Here is a 24703-nt window from a genome sequence, read left to right as displayed (position 1 = left end):
TACTCTCTTTGTGTGTATGCTGTAAAAGTTGTGACATAAACAGAACAAGAACCATCTCATTAAACATTACTCTTCTACATTTACCTTTAAGGAAGAAATGGGCTGTTAAATGTAATTACATTCCACACCAGGGAAGAAAACAATAACAAAGTAGATACTCCTCCCATTAATTTTGTTTTAAAGAATGATTTCTGTAAATCAATTACATGTTTCAGAAAAATGGAGCAGAAAGTGCAAGATTGTCATCTGAGATTTACAATAAAACAAAATACAAAATGTCCTTACCTAATAATTCTGTGACATTCAGATACATTACAACTTATATGACATAAAGATAAGATAAAGATGCAGTAGTTAACAAATAATTTAATAAGTTTTTTTAAAATCTGAAACCTAGTACAAATACAACATAAAAAGTGTTGAAACTTAGATGTGTTACTGTAATCAGAACAGACTCATTAGTTTTGACAAAACCTTCCAAGCACATGCAAAAGGAGTTGAACAGTAGTTATAGTTTTTTGAAAGTGAAACCGTTCTTGATAAGGTTTGCCTTGAGTTTAGTTTTATTATGTGGCAAATATTTTCAGTACTTAACAATTCGGGAAAATTGATCAACTTAGCTCTTTTACTGCTGCGTAATGCAGTCCAGAAAAAGAAAAGAAAACCAACCGTCTTTACTTTAGTTCTTAGGATTACCATGGGTTGGATTACTGAGAAGCTACATTGTCATTATGATGTTGTAAAACACAAGCTGACTCGCTGTTCATTTTTCTGATTCCCTAAAACATGTCAAGTTTTGATTAGTCAGACAGCAGAACACTTTTCCACTGTGCTTCAGTTAACATAAAAACCGAATTTTACCCACATTTCCAGGGGAAGTAGCAGGTTCTTCAAAATGCCTGATTTCTGAGAAAAACAGCAGGGATAGCATTGATGACCTGAAGCTTCAGCAGCAGGAAGTAGATAAAAACCAGAAAACACAGAAAATGTCATTGTGAACTATTTACTGATGAAAAAAACAAAAACAAACCTTTTCTGCAGACTGCAAGGGAAGAGTGGAACCCAAATGGATAAATGAACTAAATGAAATGTGGGTAAATGAACGAAATAAGCTGTACAACATGAAATTTATACTCAACATTTATCAGTTGCTTTACTCAGAATGGAAAAAGTTTTTTTTTCTTTTTTTTTTCATTTTGCACTGGTAAACATAGTGAATTTCCCTACCTTCAATATCATAAAAAAATCATCAATATGTAGAGCTTGTTATGAATTAAAAAACGTTTCAAGAATGTAATGTAGACAGCTGAATGAATTAAAGTAAAATTAGAACCTGCTCTTAATGCTCTGGTGTTTACGCATGAGTGCTCATGCCCTTTGCAGCATGCAGAGGATAACTGCGTAGTCTTTTCCAATTACAGTTACAGATGTGTGGTTTTTGCTTCATAGCTCAGTCATTAAGACTGCAGCTTTGCAGCTGGAAGGTTGTAAAACTCTGATTCTCCTCTTTGCTATGTTTTGCTTCTAGAAACCATCATTAGGTAAATTGAAGGAGGCATGAAGGAGCATAATTTGGAATCTTGTTGCGATGTTAAAATTTACTATATAGTCACAAACTGATTATGGTTTTAACAAGTATTCCTGGGGGCATGCAGTAATTTCTACGACAGAATCTCGATTGGTATTGATATATTGCCTGATGCCTTGACAATCAGATTCCATCATAATATTCAGGTATGGTTATTGCATAATAGATTCCTTTAAATTGGCTTCATATCTCAATCAGATTAGCCGACATATTGTGGATGAAAAAAATCCCCTATTTTATGATTAAATATACTTAGGTTTAAATTATTACAAATCCATATAGTTTATATTTACTTATAGAAAATGTCCAAGTTTATTTGGATTGGATTTGGAATTAGCAAACTTAGGTAAGAAGCATGAGGATCCAATTTTTGCCAAATTGAGACACACTTTATGCAAACACTCAGCTTATAAATGTATGTACCTGCAATCCAAGACCTAATGGGGCTGTTTATGGCTTGGCGATTTAAGTATCTCCATTAGGAAACACATAAATCCAATACTGCACCAACCTTGAATCGGCCCTCTATCACACACACACACACACAAACACACACATACACACACACTTACACACCATGAGCGCTTGGAATGATGTTTGTACAATCAATCCCAGGGGTTCAGGAGCCACAGGCAAACGAGGGATGAGTGGAAGGAGACAGAAATCCTCTTCGGCTTGGCTAGGCACTGATGCATTTACCATCCATTACCTCGAGTCATCACCTTGTGTTTAATGTCTTTCCATGATGCTGCCTGCATTGTTGAGTCTTTCGAAACTTCAGTTGTTTATTTGATTGGTACCAAAACCTTCAGGGTGTTTGCAGTGATGTTACTAAAGTATGGAAATATTAAAGCATCAAAGGAAATAGCCATGAACTGTGAAGTACCACCCCAAAGGTTATTATCTCCAACTTGTCCTCATCATCAGTGTTGCTTCAGTAATCAACGTGGTATGCCAGTTTGAAATTACTACACTCAACAGGGAGCACTCGTCTCTCTTGATTGGCATCCTCACACGACTCAATTATCTGGGTCAGGTTGTTCTGCACATGACCTGCTGGAGCCACTTAGATCAGGAGAGACATTACAAAGGAGATGCTTGAAATAATGCCCCCCCCCCCCCGCTTTTTTTTTTTCTTTCCTACGAGTCATTGATTGTTTAGAGACAGAGAAAGATGCTCCCTGCTCTCCAAAGTAACTATCACACCTCAGACGGCAGCGACATTTGAACCCTCCTGAAGGTACATGGGATATGAAGCTGTTCTGGTGGTCTCAGGAAAAACAAAAGGCATTAAGTTTGCTGCACAGTGCTGTCAACTGCAGGACACAAGTTCATAACCCAGACATGACACTTAGACTGTGGTGCAGTGAATACTTAATATCACAAAGCTTTACAAAAAGCCTTATGTCAATTTGGGGTTTAGACCAGGGATCTGCAGTCCTGGTCCTTGAGGGCAGGTGTCCTGCAGGTTTTAGAAGTTTACCTGCTGCAACACACCTGACTCAGACTTTAACTGGCTAAGAAATGTTTTCAGTTTCAGGGAACAGGCAAATGAAATTAAATAAAAGAGAAATTTCCAGCTCCAATTGGGTTTCAAAATGTAAATTTGACTGAAAGAAATCCTGAGAAAAATTGGAAAATATTGAATATAAAGCCTTTGACAGGTGTCATATATTTAGTTGCTGGGTGACAGCAGGGCTGGAGGACGACGAATGGCCAGGGACAAACTCATTTCACAAACAGTAAGCAGCCACGGTAGGCTAGAACTATGCGCTCCGTAACATGTGGACCCCAACATGAGACACAACCATAGACTTATAAAGAGCTTGAGGTCAAGCTCCGCATAAATCAACTATTGATTTGAGTTGTGTGTACCTGCAAAAATCTTTAAGTCTTGCTGGACACTGGCCCTCAAGGACCAGGATTTGATTAGAAAACAAAAAACCCTTTAAGCTAAAATAAACATTTTCAGAACCCCACAGTCACCTTGACTGATGCTATTTTAATAGCTGCTTTTATCAAAAAATTTGATCAAACATCACTTTTTTTTTTTCCACATCTTGAGTTTAAAATCACTTTCAGAAGACAACCATTGCATTCAGGTGAAGCAAATACAAAAAAAAAAAAGAAAAAACATAATAAATAAATAAGTAAGCAGTGAGTACCAGAGCTTTTTAAGAAAGCCTACAATCTAAGCAGTTTTTCCTTCTAGTTATGTGGAATATAAAGACAAAATCACTGACTGAATAAAACAAAATAAGTGAGAAGTTAAATAAAAGAGGCTGGTCTCCCTCATATTTGTTAATTGTGTTATTGAATTTTGAAACCAGTGCAGGTTGCATAACTTCCCACCATTACAGTATAGTTTGGCCAAATACACTAATAAAGTTTTACCTCAAATGTGTCCAAATCATAGTGTTCTGTTTGACTTTAACATCACAAGTGGTTAACCTTGTTTATCCAACTTCCTGGTGCAGAATACGATCTCCCTCTGAGGTTTGCCACAAAAGTAATCATTTTCCAGTGTTCTTGAGGCAAACACAGGAGAAAAAAGGAAGATAGAGTTTTCCACATTCATTACAGATCACGTGGATTCCCAAAGCAATGGTTAACTGTTAGTTGGCTGACACACAAACATGTTAAACATAAAAACAAACCACAGAGGAAATATACTCTTTAATATGGTTACAAATAGTTATCACCTGCATGAATAACTGAAACCCACTGGATCATTTTTGGAGGGAGGACAGAACAACCTCCAGCTTGGCGAATAAAGAGCACCTGGAGGAATTCTGAAATACAAGAAGTTTTAGTTATTATCAGTTTAAGAATGGAAAAACTTCTAAATGACTATTACTACTTTCATTGTGAATAAACCAAAATTTCAAATGGAAGAGTGTAATAGTAATAGCTGCACTGAAGAGTATTGGCTATAATGCCATGCTTGATCTGTTCAAAAAGGATTTTGTGCACAATATTGTGTTGCCTTGCTGGAAACAAAGAAGAAGGATTCTGACACGTATTGTTTTGTATTTTCTCAAGAAATATTTCTTTTTTGTCATGTGTCTGTCCTGTAATTTGCTTTTTTTTAAAAATTATTATTATTTATGTTTATTTTTGTAAATATTTTTTTTTTTATTGATGTGGATGTGAATGTGTTTGTGTTGTTTATGTAACAGAGCTCTGTTTCTCCTGAGACAGAGTTACTTTGATTTAGACATTATGGCAAAATAGTCTTATGTGGCTGACTCAGTGTATTATGTGTTTGTAAAAAATGGCAATGATTGCTTGAAACAGACAAACAAAAAACGGAGGAAAATAATCCAGACTTTTACAGGTGTCTTACTCACAGGAAGGGCTGTTGTGGTTGCAATAGGAACATGATATATGCAATTTACTTAAAAAACAAAAAAAACAAAAACAAAACAAAAACAAATAAACAGATAAATAACAAAACACACAGCTCCAATTCTTAAAATGTCACACTAGACCACTGCTTTCTGAAATGACCTCTGATGTCTGAGATATATTCTGCCAGCACTGTTGATCCTCTTCAAGATGCATTTTGTTTAAATTGTTCTTGGGAGCATTTTCCTAACAGCTAGCTTCATGGTTTCATTTAGATTAAACAGATTCAAAATGATTACGGCTGATATAGTTAGAGGCTGCTGGTAGGAAAAAGACTCACCAAGGATCTCACATCATCCATAAAGTGGTGCTGAGTGAGCAATTAAATGAGTAATCAAACAACCACAGATAGTTATTCTACAAGCTCAGCCTGAGGTCAAGCAGCATGGTGGAAATCCAAAACAAGGTTGCAGAACAGCCATTTAAAACATTTTAATATCATAAAATGTTGGTTTATTGTTGGTGGATCAGATGAGTGATGATGACTTTGATAATCCTAAATAGAATACTATTCTCAATAAAACATGTTCATGCTAATACCCAGGTTTATTTGCATGTGCAAACCAGACGTTTTCTTCTGCAAAATGCCACTAAACATCAGATTGCCTCTTTCCTGAGGACGTGAATTTATGCCACACGAGGGAGACAATGAGCTTGTGAAACGCTTCATCACTTTGGGTTTGGAGAGTCAGATCCACGCGTCTTAAATAAGGTGGAGATGTTCCTGGCGTTAATTAAATTAGCAACAACACTGTAGGGCAACAAATCAACAAACCACCGTGGAAACAAAAAGAAGTGATTATAATGAGACAGGCATAAAGCCTGATACAGGTTGCGCGATCACGTTCATTTAAATTCTCCTGCAGTCTCTCAAGCTGAGAAGATAAATCACAGACATGATAGACCTGAGCTGTTAATTGATAATTTTATTCAATGGCTTCTCCAGCATTTTTTAATTGAGAAAAACAATAAAGCAGCCCTGTGAGAATCTAAAAGTATTTTGGATCAATTAAGTACCTGCATTAGTATGCGGAACGTAAGGTATATATATATTTTTTTAAATGAATGGATTAGTGGGTGGCAACCAGAAAGTAAATCAAACCCCCACTCCACCCACCCACCCACCACAACCATCTCTCCCTTTCTCTCTTTCTCTCTCTCTTACACACACGCGCGCGCCCCCGTCTTTCTTAATCGCTCTCTCTCTCTCTCTCGCTCTCTCTCTCTCTCTCTCTCTGTGTATTTGAACCTCAACGTCATTTTTTGTTTCACACACACACAAACACACACCCTATATGACTTTAGAGATTTAACTCTGAAGCGCGCATTCGCTCTTTGGCTGCAGGTCATTTGGCAGAAACGCGGCAGCGCGCAGCGTTCCTTTCCTCCTCTCGTGCGCACAAAAAAATCTTTAATAACTAATAACAAACAGGACACAATTATTGTGGCGAAAAATACGGCAAATCTGCTTTAAAAAGTAGCATAGAAAGATTTTTTTTCTTTCTGTAAGTTGGGATAATGTGATGGACTATGGCTGCAAGGTCCAGTTTTTTTTTTTTTTTCCCACTTTGGAGGCACGGAAGAAAATTGTCAGATTGATGTAAACGCTTTGCAACATTAGACCAGCTTATCTCATATTAGAGACTTTTAATCAAAGACATGGATCTCTTTGTGCGAAATGAGACATCTATAGACCCTAACTGCGTTGGAGGTTTGGCTGATGCGCTTCAGAACGGAGCAGGTAACGGGAGCTTGGAGGCAAGCTCAAACATCTCCTGCAGCAACGCATCCACACTCGTCACACCACAACGTGTGGTGCAGAAAGGTAAGCCCAGAGCATCGTCATGCAATCAATAGAATACAACACGGTCACCTTTGTTTCTCTTCTTGTTTTGGTGGAGATTTTAGCGTGAAGATAATTTAAAACCAGGCAAAAAATTGAATGTCAGGAATAAATGTTAAAAATTGGTATATAGGTTTTAAGAGCAATGGAAGAGTAGGCTACAAAAAAAGGACCAAGTGATGTTTTTCACTTTCTGAAATGACAACAGAGAAAAGAAACGTTCATATTAAAATTCAAATCAAAGTTAAAAAAGTTTATAAATGTAAACCATAATAACTTGACAAACAGGAGGAAGATAGGCTACTTAGTTTTTCATCACTAATATGTTATACTCGGCAGATATTTTGTTTCTCAAATGCTACATTAAAGGCCATGTTTGTCTTTATTTTGAGGGAAAACCAATGAGGTTTCAATGGAACAGAATCCGAGAGCACGCAGACAGAATCACAACTAATCCTGAGAGGATTTATTTACGTAAAAAAGGTATCTGTCTGGGATGTGCCTCATGATCATGCTGGTCCATCTTGCTCACTTTAGGTTTTTTAAACTTTCTGAAGCTTTTCTTCTGATTTCCAAACTGACGCCTTATTACCAGACTCTTACTTGAGCTTGTGAAAAAAGCAATGTTGAAATCAGTCATTGCCGATGAACCTTCCCCTTAGCTCCCCTTTGTAAATTCTCAATCAGCAGCTGCTATTTTCATCTTCATCCCTTAACAACTGTGCGTTAGTGTTTCCATATCTTAACAATGTGTGTATAACACATATGTGTAATAAACACTGAAGAGATTGAACACCTGGTGCATAGTGGATGTTGACTAATCAACATTTCAACATAAGAAATTCTGAATTTTTAAAAAATGTTTGGTTCACACTGTATTTTATTTTGAATAGGTATACTTACCATTAGTCGTACACATAATTAAACATTTAATTTTAAATTTTAAATGTAGCCAGATGCATTAAAGATGCAGATACAGATCCACAGATGCAGTTCTTTACCATAGATTTTGATTTTATCGAGCAAATCAATCATTTGTACAAATGTGGTATTGTTTAGTAGTTCGGGTTAGGTCGGGTTTATCCCTTGCACACATGCACAGCACTGGAAACTTTAGTTCATGCCCACCTACTGGGTGTGACGCACTTTGGCCTCGTCTAAACTGGACTGAGTCTGGACAATTGCTCCCAAAAACTATTTTTCTTGAGTTGGTTTAGGAACCACTGAGGGGTACGGTTCGCAACCAATGTTCTATTTCAAATAAGCTTTACCCTTTAAGGCCAGTGGATTAAAGTTAAAGCAGGATACAGTCTATGCCTCAGTACCACAAGGACAAAAACCCACCTATTTTCAATAACCCAAAATCCCTCCAAGTCCAGCTGCTTTATCATTCATAAGGACACAGCACAAACAGCCCATGTGCACATGAACAGCAAAGGTTATGCACAGTAATGGTCCAAACATGAGCAGAGAAGGGAGAAGAGAGCCTCTCAAAATGCCAACAGACAGGAGGAGAAAGCATATCCATGAATCTGACAAAACACTCAGAACATTGTGGCTCATAAACTGGAAACATCACCCAGATAAAAACAGATAAAACAGCATAGAGAGGACCATGTTGATGCAATGCAGATGTCTTCCAGTGTCATCCACACAAGCTGTGGAGGATAAAATCCCTCTGGTGGAATTAGCTTTGAGACCTTCTGGAGAAACCTAGGAACCTAGGAAACCTATGTTTCCAGTGGAAACATAAGCATGGAAGATTGCTTTCCACAGCCAGTGTGACAGGCACTAAGCAGACACGGGGAAACCCTGAGAGCTTTGTCTACAATGCACAGACAGACACTGAGAGCAAAGAAAAACAGCTGTGTGCACAATGTAGTATGACAGTATGACACTGGAAAGAGCAGTTAAGAGCATGCATCCACTGACTTGTGAGTAGGAGGATAAAACCCATCCAACAGTTCACTGATTAAAAGGTTCAAACAGAGGTTTAATCAGCATCTAGTGGAGGCGTGTGCACTGCTCTGATGGAGATCAGGTGCATGTGAGACAGACTGATAGGTCCCGCCCGAGCCCGCGAGAGAACCTTCTGTGAACACTAAACTGCTTAGAGACACACCCACCCAGGGTCTCTCCAATGGGCTTCAGAGCAAGGACCTGCAATCATGCATCTCTTTTGACTCATGGGATGGATGGGGTGATGAATAAACCACCTCTGCAAGCTACTCATGTGAAACAGTCCGACAGGCACAACCACATGAGGCACTTGAGGCACATGTCTACCAACTGCTTGAAAGACATGGCTCTTACCATAGACTGTATATAAATGATGGAAGAAGCCTCTGTTACGTCACCCCTAGTTTTCTGAAAAGCTGAAGTGAAGCTCATTGGGCGGTTTTCCGGTGTCGCAATCTTGGTGGCGTCATGTGTGCCATAACTCCCACTAAAATACAATAACGTGCAGAGAAAGGAGGCTGGGAGTGTGGGGTGGAAGACTGACATCTATCAATCTGACATGCCTGTATCTAAGTGAGCTAACAAAGATAGGCAGGTTAAAGCTAGGTCACTCTGTCAGCTGGCTAATAACCACAGCTGTGCTACTCGCTGCCTTCTTGCAGTCAGATATTGGGTACCTGTTAATCAAAAGCACACACCCAAAATGACGACCCAGAACAGCTAGTATGTATGATATGTATGATGGGAATAACTAACAGGTTAGGTCAGCTCACTCTGTGTGGGGGACAGATGGGACACAGCTGCAACTGAAATGGCTTATCTGACAGCAGACTAAACATCAGGGAAAAGGCACTCATGATTGTGTTTATTTCAAACACATTTGGCACACAATTCCCACATTCATACATATCCCCAAGCAGTCAACGTTTCTTGGGTCTCCTCCACGCCTAGCAGTTTGGACCAGGAGTGGGCAAGCTGATTCTAGTGGGAACCTCCAACAACTCCTTCCTCACTTCCTCTGGAACAGAGGTGAACCAGATGTCCCTGAGGATAAGGTGCTGCGTGGCGTCAATACAAGCCATGGCCACCACCTTTGCTGCACACAAACTGAAAATGGTGCTGGCAGCATTTGTGATGTCCTCATGTCAATCAGAGAAGAGGCTGGGCTTTAATGCTATCTTAAATATGCAGTAAGCTAGCAAGGTGATGTTATTCACCCTAACTAAGGCTTGAAATGCACACTAGAGGGAACACGCAGAAATGAAAAGTCAGCTGCTCCATGGATGGCCATAATTTGACTTGCCATACAGCCTTGACCCCAAGGATGAAGGACAGACTTGGGTCAAGCAGTGGAAAATAGAAAGCATGAGAAACCCCCACTCGAGGAAACATTCCACCTTGGTTCTTCTTGTTTCAGGTTGTCAACTAAGTCATATCAATTATTAACTAAAGTAGACGTTTAGTTTACTGATTTGGGGCATTGTTAAGGCTTCTGTATCTAACAAAAGAATACTCATACTAATACTCACAATATATTGTTTGAAACATCAGTGAGTAGTTTTGTAGCATCTGTTGATGGAAAAGCTATGTTTGGTGAAAGCTCCTTATCTCGGTTGCTTGTCATTATCAAACACACAATTGAATCCTCTTTTCTCTCCTAGTTCAGCAGATTATGTGGGCATGGGAATTTCTCGCTAGTAACCAGAGCAATAGATTCATTGTGCTAGCACCTCTAATGAGATCACTTATACTCGCAACAAAATAATTTAACTTAGGTCAATGTTCTCTGTCTGTCTGTTAACTGCTGAATTTTCTAAACTGGCAAGTATTTGTCTGTGAATTGTAGTCACAAATGGGGACTAATGACCAGGAGAATGGCTGATGTGCTGGTGGGAGGGGAGGAGGGTGGGAGGTCGTCTCCATAGAGCCAGAGCCAAACAGCAGTAGGCCTATGCATTAAAGTGGTGAAGCTGTGGTGGAAAATACTCTGGTCTTGAGAAGTTGTAATACATCTAAGAGTCAACTGTCTTCTTACAATGAACATTTTATTATAAACTAATACAAGCACACGCTGGAGCTTGGAGAGAGAACGCTCTCTGCAGATGCTGAAGTAACACCCGATTATAAACCATGCTTAACTCCTCCTAGTTGCTGGGCAGACCACAGAAAACAATCAGTCTCTCCTCCAAAGCTAAACTGAGCTCACTAAGCATCAATCACTCACTATATTACTTTATTGCCTTTAACCTTTAACCTTTAGACAACTGGTCAACCAAGCAGCTGACAAAAACAGATGCCCTGCAGGAAACTCTTCCTGTCTCAGACTTTGTCTGCACATTCCAGACAAGGATCATATAACTTAAAGAAAGCTTTGTGCATTGACACAAAACACAGCAGGATCACAGCAAATCAATGCATATATGTCTAATACTTAATACAAACCAAACTCATAACAATTTTCCCCAACAAAGCCTCCTGGGTAAAGTGGCAGTGAAAACAGATCAAGAGTCTTCGTGTCAAGCTAGACTTGTTGCAGCAGCTAAACTAGGAGCTTAAAAGAAGAATGTATGGACTGTATTGATATTTAGCTGCAGGAATTTCTGAGTGCAAACAACTAAATATGTATTATACAACTAACAACATAAATCTACTATGCTTAAAAAAGAAGAAAGTCACTTTTGGATTTTCTGCCATTAAATTTCAGAACATTTTTAACACTTAAGAATAATTATTGTTCATGTCAGCTATCTATGTGAAATGTTAAAGTGTGATGTAATTTTGGATAAGGCCATGACCATAGAGTCTGTCCCAGCAAAATATTGCCTTTATTTGCATTGTTAGAACTAGAGATACACCGATACCGATATCAGTATTGGTATTATATAAATTGGTACTTGGTATTAATAAAAGTGTTCTAATATCACAACTGATACCTGATACCACACTAGTCAATCCAGTGCAGATGTGTTTGAGGACATGTTTCGGACATACTTTAAAAGAAATAAATGCAAAATGTGACATTTTTTGTTGGACTAATTGTGAGATCTTTATTTCAAAATCGCACATGTATCGTTGTATCTAGGTAAAATGTGCCAAATCAAAATAAAACTTGTTAAAATTGTTAGATCTGTAATGTTATTATATTTGTATTGGTGAGTAACTTAAGAGAGGATGGGTAATTTATTACAACCTAAAGAAATCTTACACAATTATAACAGCAATAATAACCATAGTCACAATAATGTTCACATAAACAGATTTGGCATCGGCAAATATCGGTATCTGCAGATATTCAAATTTCAGATATCAGTATTGGATCGGAACTCCCAAAAAGTGGATCCCTAGTTTGAACATTCATATTAATTGGTCTTATTGGACTGGTTGAGGATGTTTACATGGAGCAAAGTCTGGGATGAACCTTGTTGACGAGTACAACAACAAAATCAAACAACTTGATTAATTCAATAAAATGAATTTTATTGTATTAACTGACAGTCAGTTCACTTGAAATGGATAAGATAATAATCATATCCATCACATTAATCTTATATCAAAATTCAACTGAATTAAATTACACTGTCACACCGTTTGCATCTCATGTCACCACCATTACTCATACATCACACCCAGAGTTTGATTAGTTTATTTTTTTCTTGTCATGCTGTCCATCAAACTGTCACTGTTTTTCATAACTGACTTGTGTCACCTACATTAGAATCAGGCATCTCTGCATATTTTTTTGCAGGCTCACGACACAAAATCATGTACAACTGACATAGTAAAAGTTGGTATAATGTCTTACTTTATTACTTTTTTCTAGTCAGTGAAAATACTGTTTTGTATTTTGCATATTTTCACAGTAGGATCTACAAGAATTCTGCCTTTATGTCGTTAGTAAGAAAGAGTATTAGGGCCAGTAAAGAAAAAAAAATCTCAGAATTCTGACTTTAATCTCAGAATTTTGTACTTGCTGTTGGTTCCCTGTTAGCAGCTGGCACAGTCTTGTATTATATGTATCTATCTATCTATCTATCTATCTATCTATCTATCTATCTATCTATCTATATATATATAGGTATATATATATATATATATATATATATATATATATATATATATATATATATATATATATATATATATATATATATATGTGGGTCAAAGCTGAGAAACATGAGAAAAGAGACATAGAAAGACCAAACACAGACTTACTGCTTAGACAACTTATTCACCTAAAAATGTATAACTTTAGGTTTAAAAAATCTCAGAATTCTGAGTTAAAAAAGTCAGAATCCTGAGATTAAAGTCAGAATTCTAAGATTAAAGTCAGAATTCTGAGAATTTTATTTTTTTTCTTCAGAGGTCCTAATACTGGTCCGTACGTCAGAGAAGTGAATGAGAGAAAATTTAAGCAGAACTGCGTGTAGAATAACATTTGCTCAACAGTGCATAATTGTGAAATGATTATTGTTTTCTAAGAATTTCACCATGGATACCAGGAGTAACTCTGATGCACCTTCTGAGTGGAAGCAAACACATCACATAGTGTGGCAAAACCTTGTCCAGCCCCTGGAGGAAATATGTTGCTCAATCACAAACACCTTTCAAAATTTTTTCACACTGAACACTGTCAAGGTGTTGGCTATGATTTTAGAAAAAAACCTATATGGACTCTCTGCAGAGTTCAAGGCTTATAGTGGAGTATGTGCAATAAAATATGTCAAAACACATCCAATCTTGTGGAAACAAGTACACCTTTATTTAATTCTCAGGTTTCACTGTGTGTATTCGGACATAGCAAATATTATGTGATCATCAAAAGGTCTCAAAATTAGATAAAAATACAGGTTAGAGGCAGTGTGAAAAACTAAGCTGCTGCTTCCACGACAATTAAAAGTAGCATTCAGGTTCTGCGAATCAAACAGATTTGATCAGTGGAGCATCGGTGAGTACCTTTATAAAAGCAGAAGTTAAATTTCAAGCTTAAACTGTTTTGTGCAACAACACAATGATCCTAAAGGAAATAATCAAGGTGTCATGACGTCTGGGTCATTCAGGCTGAAATGTGGTGCCCGCTTTGAAAATAAAATACACGATTATACCATAATGCATAAAAATGTGGTACTCTCTAAGGTGATGTTGTTCGCTCAATAGTGGCTTTTGTACCTTGTTAAATCAAATCAAATCAAATCAAACTTTATTTGTATAGCACTTTTCGTGCTTAAAAACAATACAAAGTGCTTTACATTATAAAACAATTTACATCAAAATAGATAAAACACTAACACACATACACATCCCCTTTCACCCACCCACAACCACCCTCACCCATGCCCTATTTGCCCTGTAACAGTTAAAAGAAGATGAATGAATGGCCAGGTGCATTTGCACCAGATGTGCACCAGATAAGGAAACGGTATTGTCAGGGAGCCTCTACACAAAGGGCTACCCCCAACCAAGACCACCCAGGCCATCACCATGGGGGCCACCCGGGTCCGGGCAGACAGGACCCACGCCACAACCGTAAAGCTGCAGCGCTGGATCCCGACCCACCAGACAGGGACAGCCCCCACAGCAACACCCATGCAGTCAGAGCAGGGGCAGCCCTCGGTGAAGAGGACCCCGATGAGGAGAGAGCTGGAGTGATAACTAAACAAAAATAAAATCCATTAAAATAAAATAATAAAATCTATACTATGTAAATCAATATATAAAATATATAAATAAATAAATAAAATTAACTAAAAAGAAAGATAAATATGGGTTAATATAAGAATGTTAAAACTTAGTTATAAGCTAAACTCAAAAGGTAGGTCTTGAGCTTTTTTTTAAAAACATCAACAGTCTCTGCAGCCCTGAGGCCCTCAGGCAGGCTGTTCCATAGGCGAGGCCCGTAATACTGAAATGTGGCCTCGCCATATGTTTTGGTACGAACTTTAGGAAGAACTAAAAGGCCGGTACCTGAGGACCTCAGGGTCCGCGAGGGTTCATACCTTAAAAACAGATCAGATAAATAAGAAGGCCCAAGACCATTAAGACATTTATAAACCACTAAAAGAACCTTAAAATCAATCCTGAATTGCACGGGGAGCCAATGCAGCGACTTTAAAACTGGTGTAATGTGTTCCCGCCCCCTGGTCCTTGTCAGAACTCGTGCCGCCGAGTTCTGCAGTAGTTGTAAACTAGAAATACTCTTTTTGGGAAGACCAGAGAGCAGGGCATTACAGTAGTCTAGTCTACTAGAAATAAAAGCATGCATTAGTACCTCCGTGCTGGCAAGAGAGAGAAATGGGCGGACTCTGGCGATGTTTTTGAGATGATAAAATCCTGTCTTTGTAACATTTCTGATATGTTGAATAAAATTCAGCTCAGAGTCAAAAATAACACCCAGATTTCGTACACACTGGGAGGATTTAAAACTCTGCAGTTTGCATGAAATGATCTCTCTCTTGTCTTCAGGACCGATGATTAAAACTTCAGTCTTGTCCTGGTTGAGCTGTAAGAAGTTCTCTGCCATCCATGACTTTATATCTAAAATACAGTTTAAAAGGGTGTTGACTGGCTCCAGGTCATCAGGAGACACGGCGATGTAAAGCTGTGTATCATCAGCATAGCTGTGGAAATCAATGCCGTGTCTCCTGATGATGTCCCCAAGTGGCAACATATACAGGTTAAAAAGTAATGGGCCTAAAATTGATCCTTGGGGAACCCCACATTTTATTTTATGGGTCTTTGAGGAGCATGTATCCATACTTATAAAAAACTGTCGATCTGTGAGATAGGAGTAAAACCATTTTAAAACAGTACCTGAGAGGCCCACCAGACATCTGAGTCTGTTTAATAAAATCTGGTGGTCTACTGTATCGAAAGCGGCACTGAGATCCAGCAGCACCAGGACAGAAAGTTTTTGTGCATCCAGATTGCCTCTTAGATCGTTCACAATCTTTAAAAGGGCCGTCTCAGTACTGTGGTTTGTCCTAAAACCAGACTGACATTTTTCTAAGATATTATTCCTGTTTAAAAACTCATTTAGCTGAATAAAAACAACTTTTTCTATCATTTTACTAAGAAACGGCAAGTTGGATACAGGTCTGTAGTTATCAAGAATGTTGGGATCCAGATTACTCTTCTTCAGAAGGGGCTTCACCACCGCTGTTTTAAAGGCAGTGGGGAAGACACCCGTCTGAAGAGAGGAATTTATGATAAGTAAAAACTCAGACTCAAAGAAGCCATAAAATTTCTTGAACAGTGATGTGGGAATAGGGTCTAAAAGGCAGGTTGTTGGGTTCAGCTGGGAGAAAACTCGACCAAGCATCTTTGTATCAACCAGGACAAAACTCTCCAGCTTCTCCTCGGGTAAAAACAATGCTTCAGATCTGTTAAAATCAACACTGCATTTAGATAAAAGACCAGATCTGATAGCATTGATCTTACCTCTGAAGTGGTCTGCAAAGTCCTCACATGCTGTTTGTGATGGTTGCATGGAGGACTTATTAAAACCAGTGTTTATTAAAATATCAATGGTTTTAAAAAGGAACTTTGGATTACTTTTGTTGACAGTTATGAGTTTTGAGAAGTGATCAGTTCTTGCCTGTTTTATTGTGTTATTATAGATTCTTAGGTGATCACGCAGGATTTCATAGTGCACTACAAGTTTAGTTTTTCTCCATCGTCTTTCTGCTCTCCTGCAGTTTTGTTTCAGCTTTTTTATTTCTTCAGTTCTCCACGGTGGCTTCAGTTTGGTTTTAACGGTTTTTAATACAAGTGGAGCTGCTGTATCAATTGCTGATTTTAATCTATTATTAAACTGATCAACAACTGAATCGCAGGAAGCAGGTAAGATCTCAGAAGGTGTTTGGTATAAAATTTCAATAAAATTCTCAGCCACTTCAGAAGTAATACATCGTTTCCTAACGGTTCTCACTGGGGCCCCCTGCTGGTTAAAACTGGTGACGTTAAAAAACACACAGTAGTGGTCTGATATGGCTAAATCCACGATAGAAGACACACTAACTGACAAGCCATAACTAATAATTAAATCTAATGTATGTCCTCGGTTGTGAGTCGGCTGTTTAGTATGTTGTGTAAAGTTAAAACAATCTAACAGACTTAAAAACCCTTTTGTCATTGAATCAGAGGGATTGTCCATGTGTATGTTAAAATCACCAGATATGATGATAAGATTGTGGGCGGCATGTATTGCTGATAAAAGTTTAGAAAATTCACTGATAAAAGCAGCATCATGTTTGGGTGGTCTGTAAACAGTGATGCAGAGGATTGGGGGACTGTTAAAAACAAAAGCATGATGCTCAAAGGTGGTGTACTGATCTAAAAGTATTTGTCTATTATTTAGGAGACTATTTGTTATTGATGCAGTACCACCACCTTTCTTGTTGCTTCTAAAGGAGAATAAAAAATTAAAATTTGGTGGTGAGGCCTCAGTGAGAATAACTGGTGCATCTGTACCCAGCCATGTTTCAGTTAAAAATAAGCAATCAACCTTATTATCTAATATCAGGTCATTGATAATAAAAGACTTGTTAAAAAGGGAACGTACATTTAAAAGTGCCATGTTTACAGTGACAGGTGACTTATGGACTGTAGGGTTGAATTGTTGATGCTTTGGAGGAGTTCTGAGATTATTAAGGTTAGCAGAGGAACTATGATGGAATCTGGTTTTATATCTTTGAGTAATGATTACAGGGATTGGATGATTAAGAATAAGAACAGAAGATCCAAGTCCAGTATTATATGTGCCAGAGGTGGAACTAAAAACATAGGACCAGGGACCTGGGGGACATCAATCGGTGGGGGAGGGGTTAGTTGGTGCAGGTGTGGGAAGATGAGCGGAACGTGCATGCTGTAATCCATAGGCCAGGTTGGCGGACAAAACGCGGGTGCCAGCTCGGTTCAGGTGGAGGCCATCTGCACCAAAAAGATGTTGCCTTTCCCAGAAAACGTCAAAGTTGTCTATAAAGTTGACGTTGTGGGTGCTGCAGGCAGAGGAGAGCCAGGTGTTCAGGCTGAGCAACCTGCTGAAGCGGCCCACTCCTCTGCCGCAGGTGGGGGTGGGGCCGGAGATGAAAACGTTACACTGGAGTGATGGCAGTTTATTAAAAAGCTCCATGAAATCACGCTTTAAAAGCTCAGATTGCTGCCTGGAGGTGTCGTTGGTGCCCACGTGGATGATGACACGTTTTACCTGAGGGTTGGAATCCAGCACGTCTGGGAGTTTCTCCGCCACGTCTGACACGGTGGCGCCGGGAAACACCAGGGTGAGAGCTCCCCTCAGACGGACGTTCCGGATGATGGAGTCTCCGATGACGAGCGTGGTGGCTTGTTGTCGGATGGTTGTCGCTGCAGGTTCAGTCCCCCCGTCACGTTCCCGTGGCTGAGGACGCCCGGAGTGCCATCTAACCGCGTCTCTTAGGAGCCGCCTTCGGTGGGTTGAGGGGCGGGAGGACGGCAGAGGGCGACCCGGCATCGGAGCCCCGTTCGTGGGGACAGCGGCAAGCGGGGGTTAAGACCAAACAGCCCACAATACTGTCCTTTATATGTTACAAACTGCCCTATTCTGGGTACAACAACAGTAAATTAGGAGGTACCACCCAAATGATAATCCTTTGTAACTTTAAAGGTACATGTCTGTACTTGACATGCTGAGGGTTTGGGACTGTCCATAAAAAAAATAATCCTCAATTAAATGAAGCAATGCTGTAAAGAGGAGTTGGTCATTTTTTTCATAATATGACAGTGACAACATCTCGCATACCTGAAATACAGAGAGAGAGAGAGAGATAGAGCTAGTGAGAGAGAAGAGAGAGAAGTAAAAATACTTCAGTTATCTCTGTGAAGAGTGGTTTTATAAGCTTCTGAGTCATAAACTTTCATTAATTCTTTACATCCTGTTTCACTACTTTGAATTGGCTATGATTAAATAATCAATCACATGGTATATAATGTGTAATGCATTGTCAAATAAATTACCAGGTCAACCTGGATAGACCTGGTAATTTATTTGTTTTATTTATGTTCTGATGTATAAAAACCCATTCATTCATTTCTTATCTTAACTGCTTAGTCCGATTAAGGGTCGCAGGGAAGCTGGAGGCTATCCCAGCAGTCTTTGGGCAAAAGGCAGGGTACACCCTGGACAGCTCGCCAGTTCATCGCAGGGCCAATGTATAAAAAATTTCAATTGAAATTCAATGTTTTATCACATCTTTAGTATTAGGTCTAAATGTCTCCTACTGGCTGGTTCGATCCTTGGCTGGTTTGGTCAGTGGCCTTTCTGTGTGGAGTTTGCATGTTCTCCCCGTGTATGCGTGGGTTCTCTCCGGGTACTCCGGCTTCCTCCCACCATCCAAAGACATGCATGATAGGTTAATTGGTCACTCTAAATTGCCCCTAGGAGTGAGTGTGAGCGTGAGTGTGGTTGTTCGTCTCTCTGTGTGTGGCCCTGCGATGGACTGGCGAGCTGTCCAGGGTGTACCCTGCCTGTCGCCCAAAGCCGGCTGGGATAGGCTCCAGCTTCCCCGCGACCCTGAATTGGAATAAGCGGTTCGGAAAATGAATGAATGAATGAATGAATGTCTCCTACTGGAACTATTAGAGAGACTAGAGATTAGTCCTGTACACGTAACGAGTCAAAACATTTTTGATATCCAATTTGGCAGAAGATTTTGGGCAGTGCTTCAGAAAAGATGATAATGCAGTAACCATGTAGTAACCAAGCACCCACCACCTTCAGTCTGTTACCAAAAGCAAAGGATGCACTAAATATTTAATATTTTGTTGCCTATCACCACACTACTGTTCTTAGCACTCTCTTGTAATTGTGCATATTTGACCATTTCCATTACCCACACCTTTTATGTCACTGCTTGTTGAGACCTGTGACGTTGAACACACTTCTGCACGGTGGGCAAAGCTGCAAACATGTTATTTTGTTTGCCAGCTGCTGTGACCACAAATTCTGTAGATTGAATGTTGCAGTATGCTTTTCAATAAAACTGGTAACCTTCATCATCTCCATCAGCTGTTCTGGTGGTGCTTCTGGCTTAGTAACAAAGGATAGATGACATTTACCATGCTGGATTAGCCACTAGCTGTGACATTTACCAACACCTAGGTCTTACAGGAGCTGAGCAGCACTGACTTTTCTCTGATAGGTGCAGCAACAAGAAAACTGGGGGGATAGAAAGTGACAGTGCATATGTATAGGAAAGTGGTCGGGGTCAATTCATGGCTCAAATGATGTCATACATACCTACTAAATAAGGGAAACTTTAAAAATTCATTTTTGAAAAATTGAATCTCATAATTAATTCATTCATATTTAACTGCATGACTAATAATAGACTCTTTCTGCAGTTAAGTTGTCATTTATATCACAAGGGTGTCATTCTTTTTGGGAGTGTGTTCATTTTTCTTTTATGAACACATTCATTTCTGGTTAAATGAGGGCAAAAGCATGTTAGATGTGATGAATTTGTGCATTTATACTATACTGCATGCTTGTCAGCCCACTGCAGCTAACAATTCATATGTAGTGTTCAGAGTTTAGCCAAAAAAAAAGTATATAATACATAGAGGGAGTATGCACAAGTAATGAACCCCAATAAGACATAAGGTAAAACTTGTATACCTCAGTTCAAAGAATGATTGGATTGCGTACTGGAGTAGAACATTGTTGTAATATGGGCAGAAAAGAGCTGACTACGAGTTTTCCAGCACTCTCTACGTTCAGTTTCCATGGCGAGGGAAATGATTGGCCTTAGATAGTTTTTTTCTACAAAATTTTAGTGACATCCTGGGGGAAGGACTCAGTGATTGGTCATCTTCTCTAGGTTGTGCATGTTCACAAGAAGAAAGCCACACCCACCTTCACTGTTTAGTACATAGACATCATATATACGTAGACGCCTCATTGAGCGCTGGAGAGTGAACCAGTGTCGCCGCCATATTGGATGGGTCTCCGCTGTCGGGTTTTGCTGCAGCGTCAACGTAGTTTCCCCACAAAACTCTTTTGTGGAACAACCCGTATATATTACACACTAAAAAAAAAAACACTTTTCTACATGTGTTTTTTAGGCAATGGAACAAGGCATTTGATATATATATATATATCAAATGCCTTGTTCCAGTGCCTAAAAAACACAACCAGCTGAACCAAGTGACTACAGACCAGTTGCCCAGTTGCATATTGTAATGGACTTGGGGTTGAAGATGCCATCATATACCTGCTCCAGAGAGCACACTCTCATCTGGACCATTCAGGCAGCACTCTGAGGGTCATGTTCTTTGATTTCTCAAGTGCTTTTAATACCATTCAGCCTGCTTTGTTATGTGAGAAGCTCCATAAATTCCAGGTGGATACCTCCACAACCACCTGGATCTATGACTACCTCACAAACAGACCCCAGTTTGTGAGACTGAAAGGTTGTGTGTCTGAAATGGAGGTCAGCAGCACTGGTGTACCACAAGGAACTGTACTCTGGCCATTCCTCTTCACACTGTACACCTCAGACTTCCAGTACAACTCTGAGTCCTGTCATCTGCAGAAATACTCTGATGACTCTGCAGTTTTGGGGTGTATCAGGGATGGACAAGAAGCAGAGTACAGAGAACTGGTCAGTCAGTTTGTTAAATGGTGTGGTGACAATCATCTTATATTAAATAGCAGCAAAACAAAAGAGATGATTGTTTACTTCAGGAGGAACAAGAATAAACAAAGCACTGTTTCCATCCTGGGAGAGGAGGTGGAGGTGGTGGAGGAATACAAGTATCTTGGAGTTCAGCTGGACAACAAACTGGACTGGAAATGCAACACTGACTACATCTACAAGAAAGGTCAGAGCAAACTGTACTTCTTAAGGAAGCTGAGATGGTTTAACGTCTGCACCAAGATGTTGCATATCTTCTATAAGTCTGTTGTGGAGAGTGCAGTCAGCTTTGCAGCATCTGCTGGGGTAGTAGCATCAGAACCAGAGACTTGAAAAGAATCAACAAACTGATCAAGAAAGCTGGTTCTGTGCATAGAGTAACTCTGGAGCCCCTGGAGCTGATTGTCCAAAGAAGAATGGTACACAAGCTGATGAAGATGATGGAGGATTCTTCACACCCTCTCCACAACACAGTGATGAAACAACAAAGTGTGTTCAGTGAGAGGCTTCTTCAGGTCCGATGTAAGACTGAAAGATACAGAAGATCATTCCTGCCAGCAGCCATCAGCCTCCGGAACAAGACCTCCTCTTGTTAATTATTATATACTATAATATTGAATTTCCCTTTGGGATTAATAGATTAATAAAGTATTTTTCATTTCATATATATATATATATATATATATATATATATATATATATATATATATATATATATATATATATATATATATATATATATATATATGTACATATATATATGTATGTGTATGTATGTGTATGTTCTGTATACAGCGAAATTAAATCTTACTCCAAGGTTTTTGGAAAGTTAGTAGCCCTTGTGTACCAGGAAATGTCCCTCAGCAGTCTAAACCTATCGCAGCATAACAAAGGGATAGTTAGATAGCTAGTGATCCCTAACTGTAGGAGTTACCAAAATATTTTAACATAAAAGCACATTGTTTTTTAATGTTTTACAGTGATCTGTATCATAACAATATCTCTGCACTCTGTAACAAACCAAACTGTGAGGAAAACCAGGTAAAAATCCGTGGAGTTCTTGTCGTGGTTGGACCTACACCTTACAAATAAATGCATTGGAGACGCATGGGAGACCCATCCAAGATGGCGGCGCGATGAGACGTCAGCTCGTATAGGCGGCGTGATACAATGCGGCGTCTACGTGTATATGATGTCTATGGTTTAGTATTGCTACTCCGAGCAGTTGACCAATCAGACGCAGCCCACAGGCAGGACATTGGGCGGAGCTTTCTCTGTTCGCTTGTTTCTGGCAGAGGCTGAACTTAAAGGGGTCGTTTGTCTCTGTGATGGACTGGTGAGCTGTCCAGGGTGTACCCCGCCTTTCGCCCAAAGACTGCTGGGATAGCCTCCAGCTTCCCCGCGACCCTGAATTGCATTAAGCGGTTAGGAAAATGAATGATCTTTAAAGATCAATACAACATGAATGAAAGGGTTTGTGAAAAATGTTTGATTATTTCTTGCCCTTCTGGACTTGCAGATGAATTTTACTGAAATATGCATAACAGAGCTTCTTTAAGTTCCTTTGTTTTCATTATAATAATCGTCTTTACCAGGACTGCAAACATATTATCCAGTAACATTAAATGCTATCAATCACAACAATTCTGATAATCTTAAAATAATACCTTTTAAAGAGTCATAAGCTTTTATTTTCTGAATTCTTTTCTTTGATTCTTTTTCATTATCATATTTTAATGTTTTCTGTATTCAATCTGGAAAACATTGAGTTTTTAATATGTTGCTTGTATCTCATCAGTGTAATAGTAGTATATCTTCCACCCTGAATTTCTTTTCCCTTGTCTCTTCAGAGAATAGATATGACCAGCCATAGCCGGTGATAAACACTCAGACCTATTGTTAACACATCTTGCAGTTAATTCTGGACTGATCATTACCAAATGATGAAAAGACATTCTGTCTTTTTTGTTCGCCACTGTTATGTAAATGTATTAATAATTAAGTTCATTTCTAATTTTCTCCTTCTTGTTTTCTCTTCAAATATCTTCAGTCTGTCTATCATTTGATGCAAGCCAGGAGGTGCACAGGGAGTTTATTAGAGCCTTTTAGTAAAACATTTCTGCCATGTTAAAAGAACTGTGACACTGAATGAAAACAATGAGCCGAGAGGGACATAAGAAAAGGACTAGTCAGTGTGCCAGTCACTACAGGTGACTTGTTTAGCATACCATAGGATTTTTTTTATCTGATCTTAATAAAGTAAACTATAATCAACAGAATATTCAAGAGTTTTGGGATTAGGTCTGTCATTAGCAATTTTCATGAAAAAAAGTTAAGTTTTCTGTCTACTTTTTTTCTATGGGCATGGCCTCTGGTAAAAATACATGTTTGCCTCTTCATACTAAAGTTTAGTAACATTATCATTATATAAAACACATGCAGATTAAAAACAGTATATTAAAGTAAAACATAGCTGTTTTTTGTAATGAAACGAGCCTTGTTTTGTCTGCAACTTTATCATTTTGGCTCAACATATGGAGTGTGAAAGCAATCTGAAGACAAACGAAAGCATGTCTCTAAAACATGTTCAAATATACAACCTATAGAGATCTGTGAGGACCTGTATGAGTGGGATAAATACATCCTCAATGGCCATGACAGTCACACTGTAAAACCACAATTTTAACCTGACCAAGAAGTTATGACTTATAAATCTTGTTTGTAACAAATTTTGTCATGGTGTGTTTACATTTCATTACATTTCAACCTGCAAATTGGCTTTCAGAGCAATGATTTGGTGTTTTATAAAGAATGTATTCTTAGTTCAAACTCTAATTGATTTTGCTCATGCTGTTTGTACATTTACATTACACAGCAGAATATTGAGTTTATTTATGTAATGAACAAGTGACTGATATGACTAAAAAATAGTTAATTAATAATTTCACAGCCTGAAAAAAATCTGGTATTTGTCAGTTTTTGAAAAAAACAACTTCAATGATGAAAGATGGAGGCAACAAAAATCTGCAATGGGAAACTTATAAACTATAATCATGCAGTTTTCTAACATAGTAAGATGATTAAAATGGCCTTCTCAAATATAGTATTTTATTTCATTTTAAATATGAAATAATTCTGTTGTGTTGCGGAAGAAAAAAGTTGATGTCAACTGGTGACCCGTTAAAAAGCTGGTAAAGATAAAATATATGGAGGTATGTGGATGTTAGCCAATCATCATTT

At 38.7% G+C, this 24703-nt stretch overlaps 1 protein-coding gene across 1 annotated transcript in view; it reads left to right on the top strand.

The window, feature by feature from the left end:
- Positions 1 to 6655: 6655 nt before the first annotated feature.
- Positions 6656 to 24703, top strand: part of cckbrb (cholecystokinin B receptor b) — a gene marked incomplete at both ends in the record, with an annotated part of 33370 nt that continues 15322 nt past the window's right edge. The window contains one exon of the mRNA XM_079254055.1: positions 6656 to 6821. Within this exon, the coding sequence (XP_079110181.1) occupies positions 6656 to 6821 (166 nt within the window). The remainder of the gene's footprint in view (positions 6822 to 24703) is intronic.

Source organism: Telmatherina bonti, assembly GCF_933228915.1.
Source record: "Telmatherina bonti genome assembly, chromosome: 15".
In the NCBI taxonomy this organism is placed as follows: Eukaryota; Metazoa; Chordata; class Actinopteri; order Atheriniformes; family Telmatherinidae; genus Telmatherina; species Telmatherina bonti.
The sequence above is the reverse complement of the archived record's forward strand: the minus strand, read 5'-3'. Positions and strand labels throughout refer to the sequence as shown.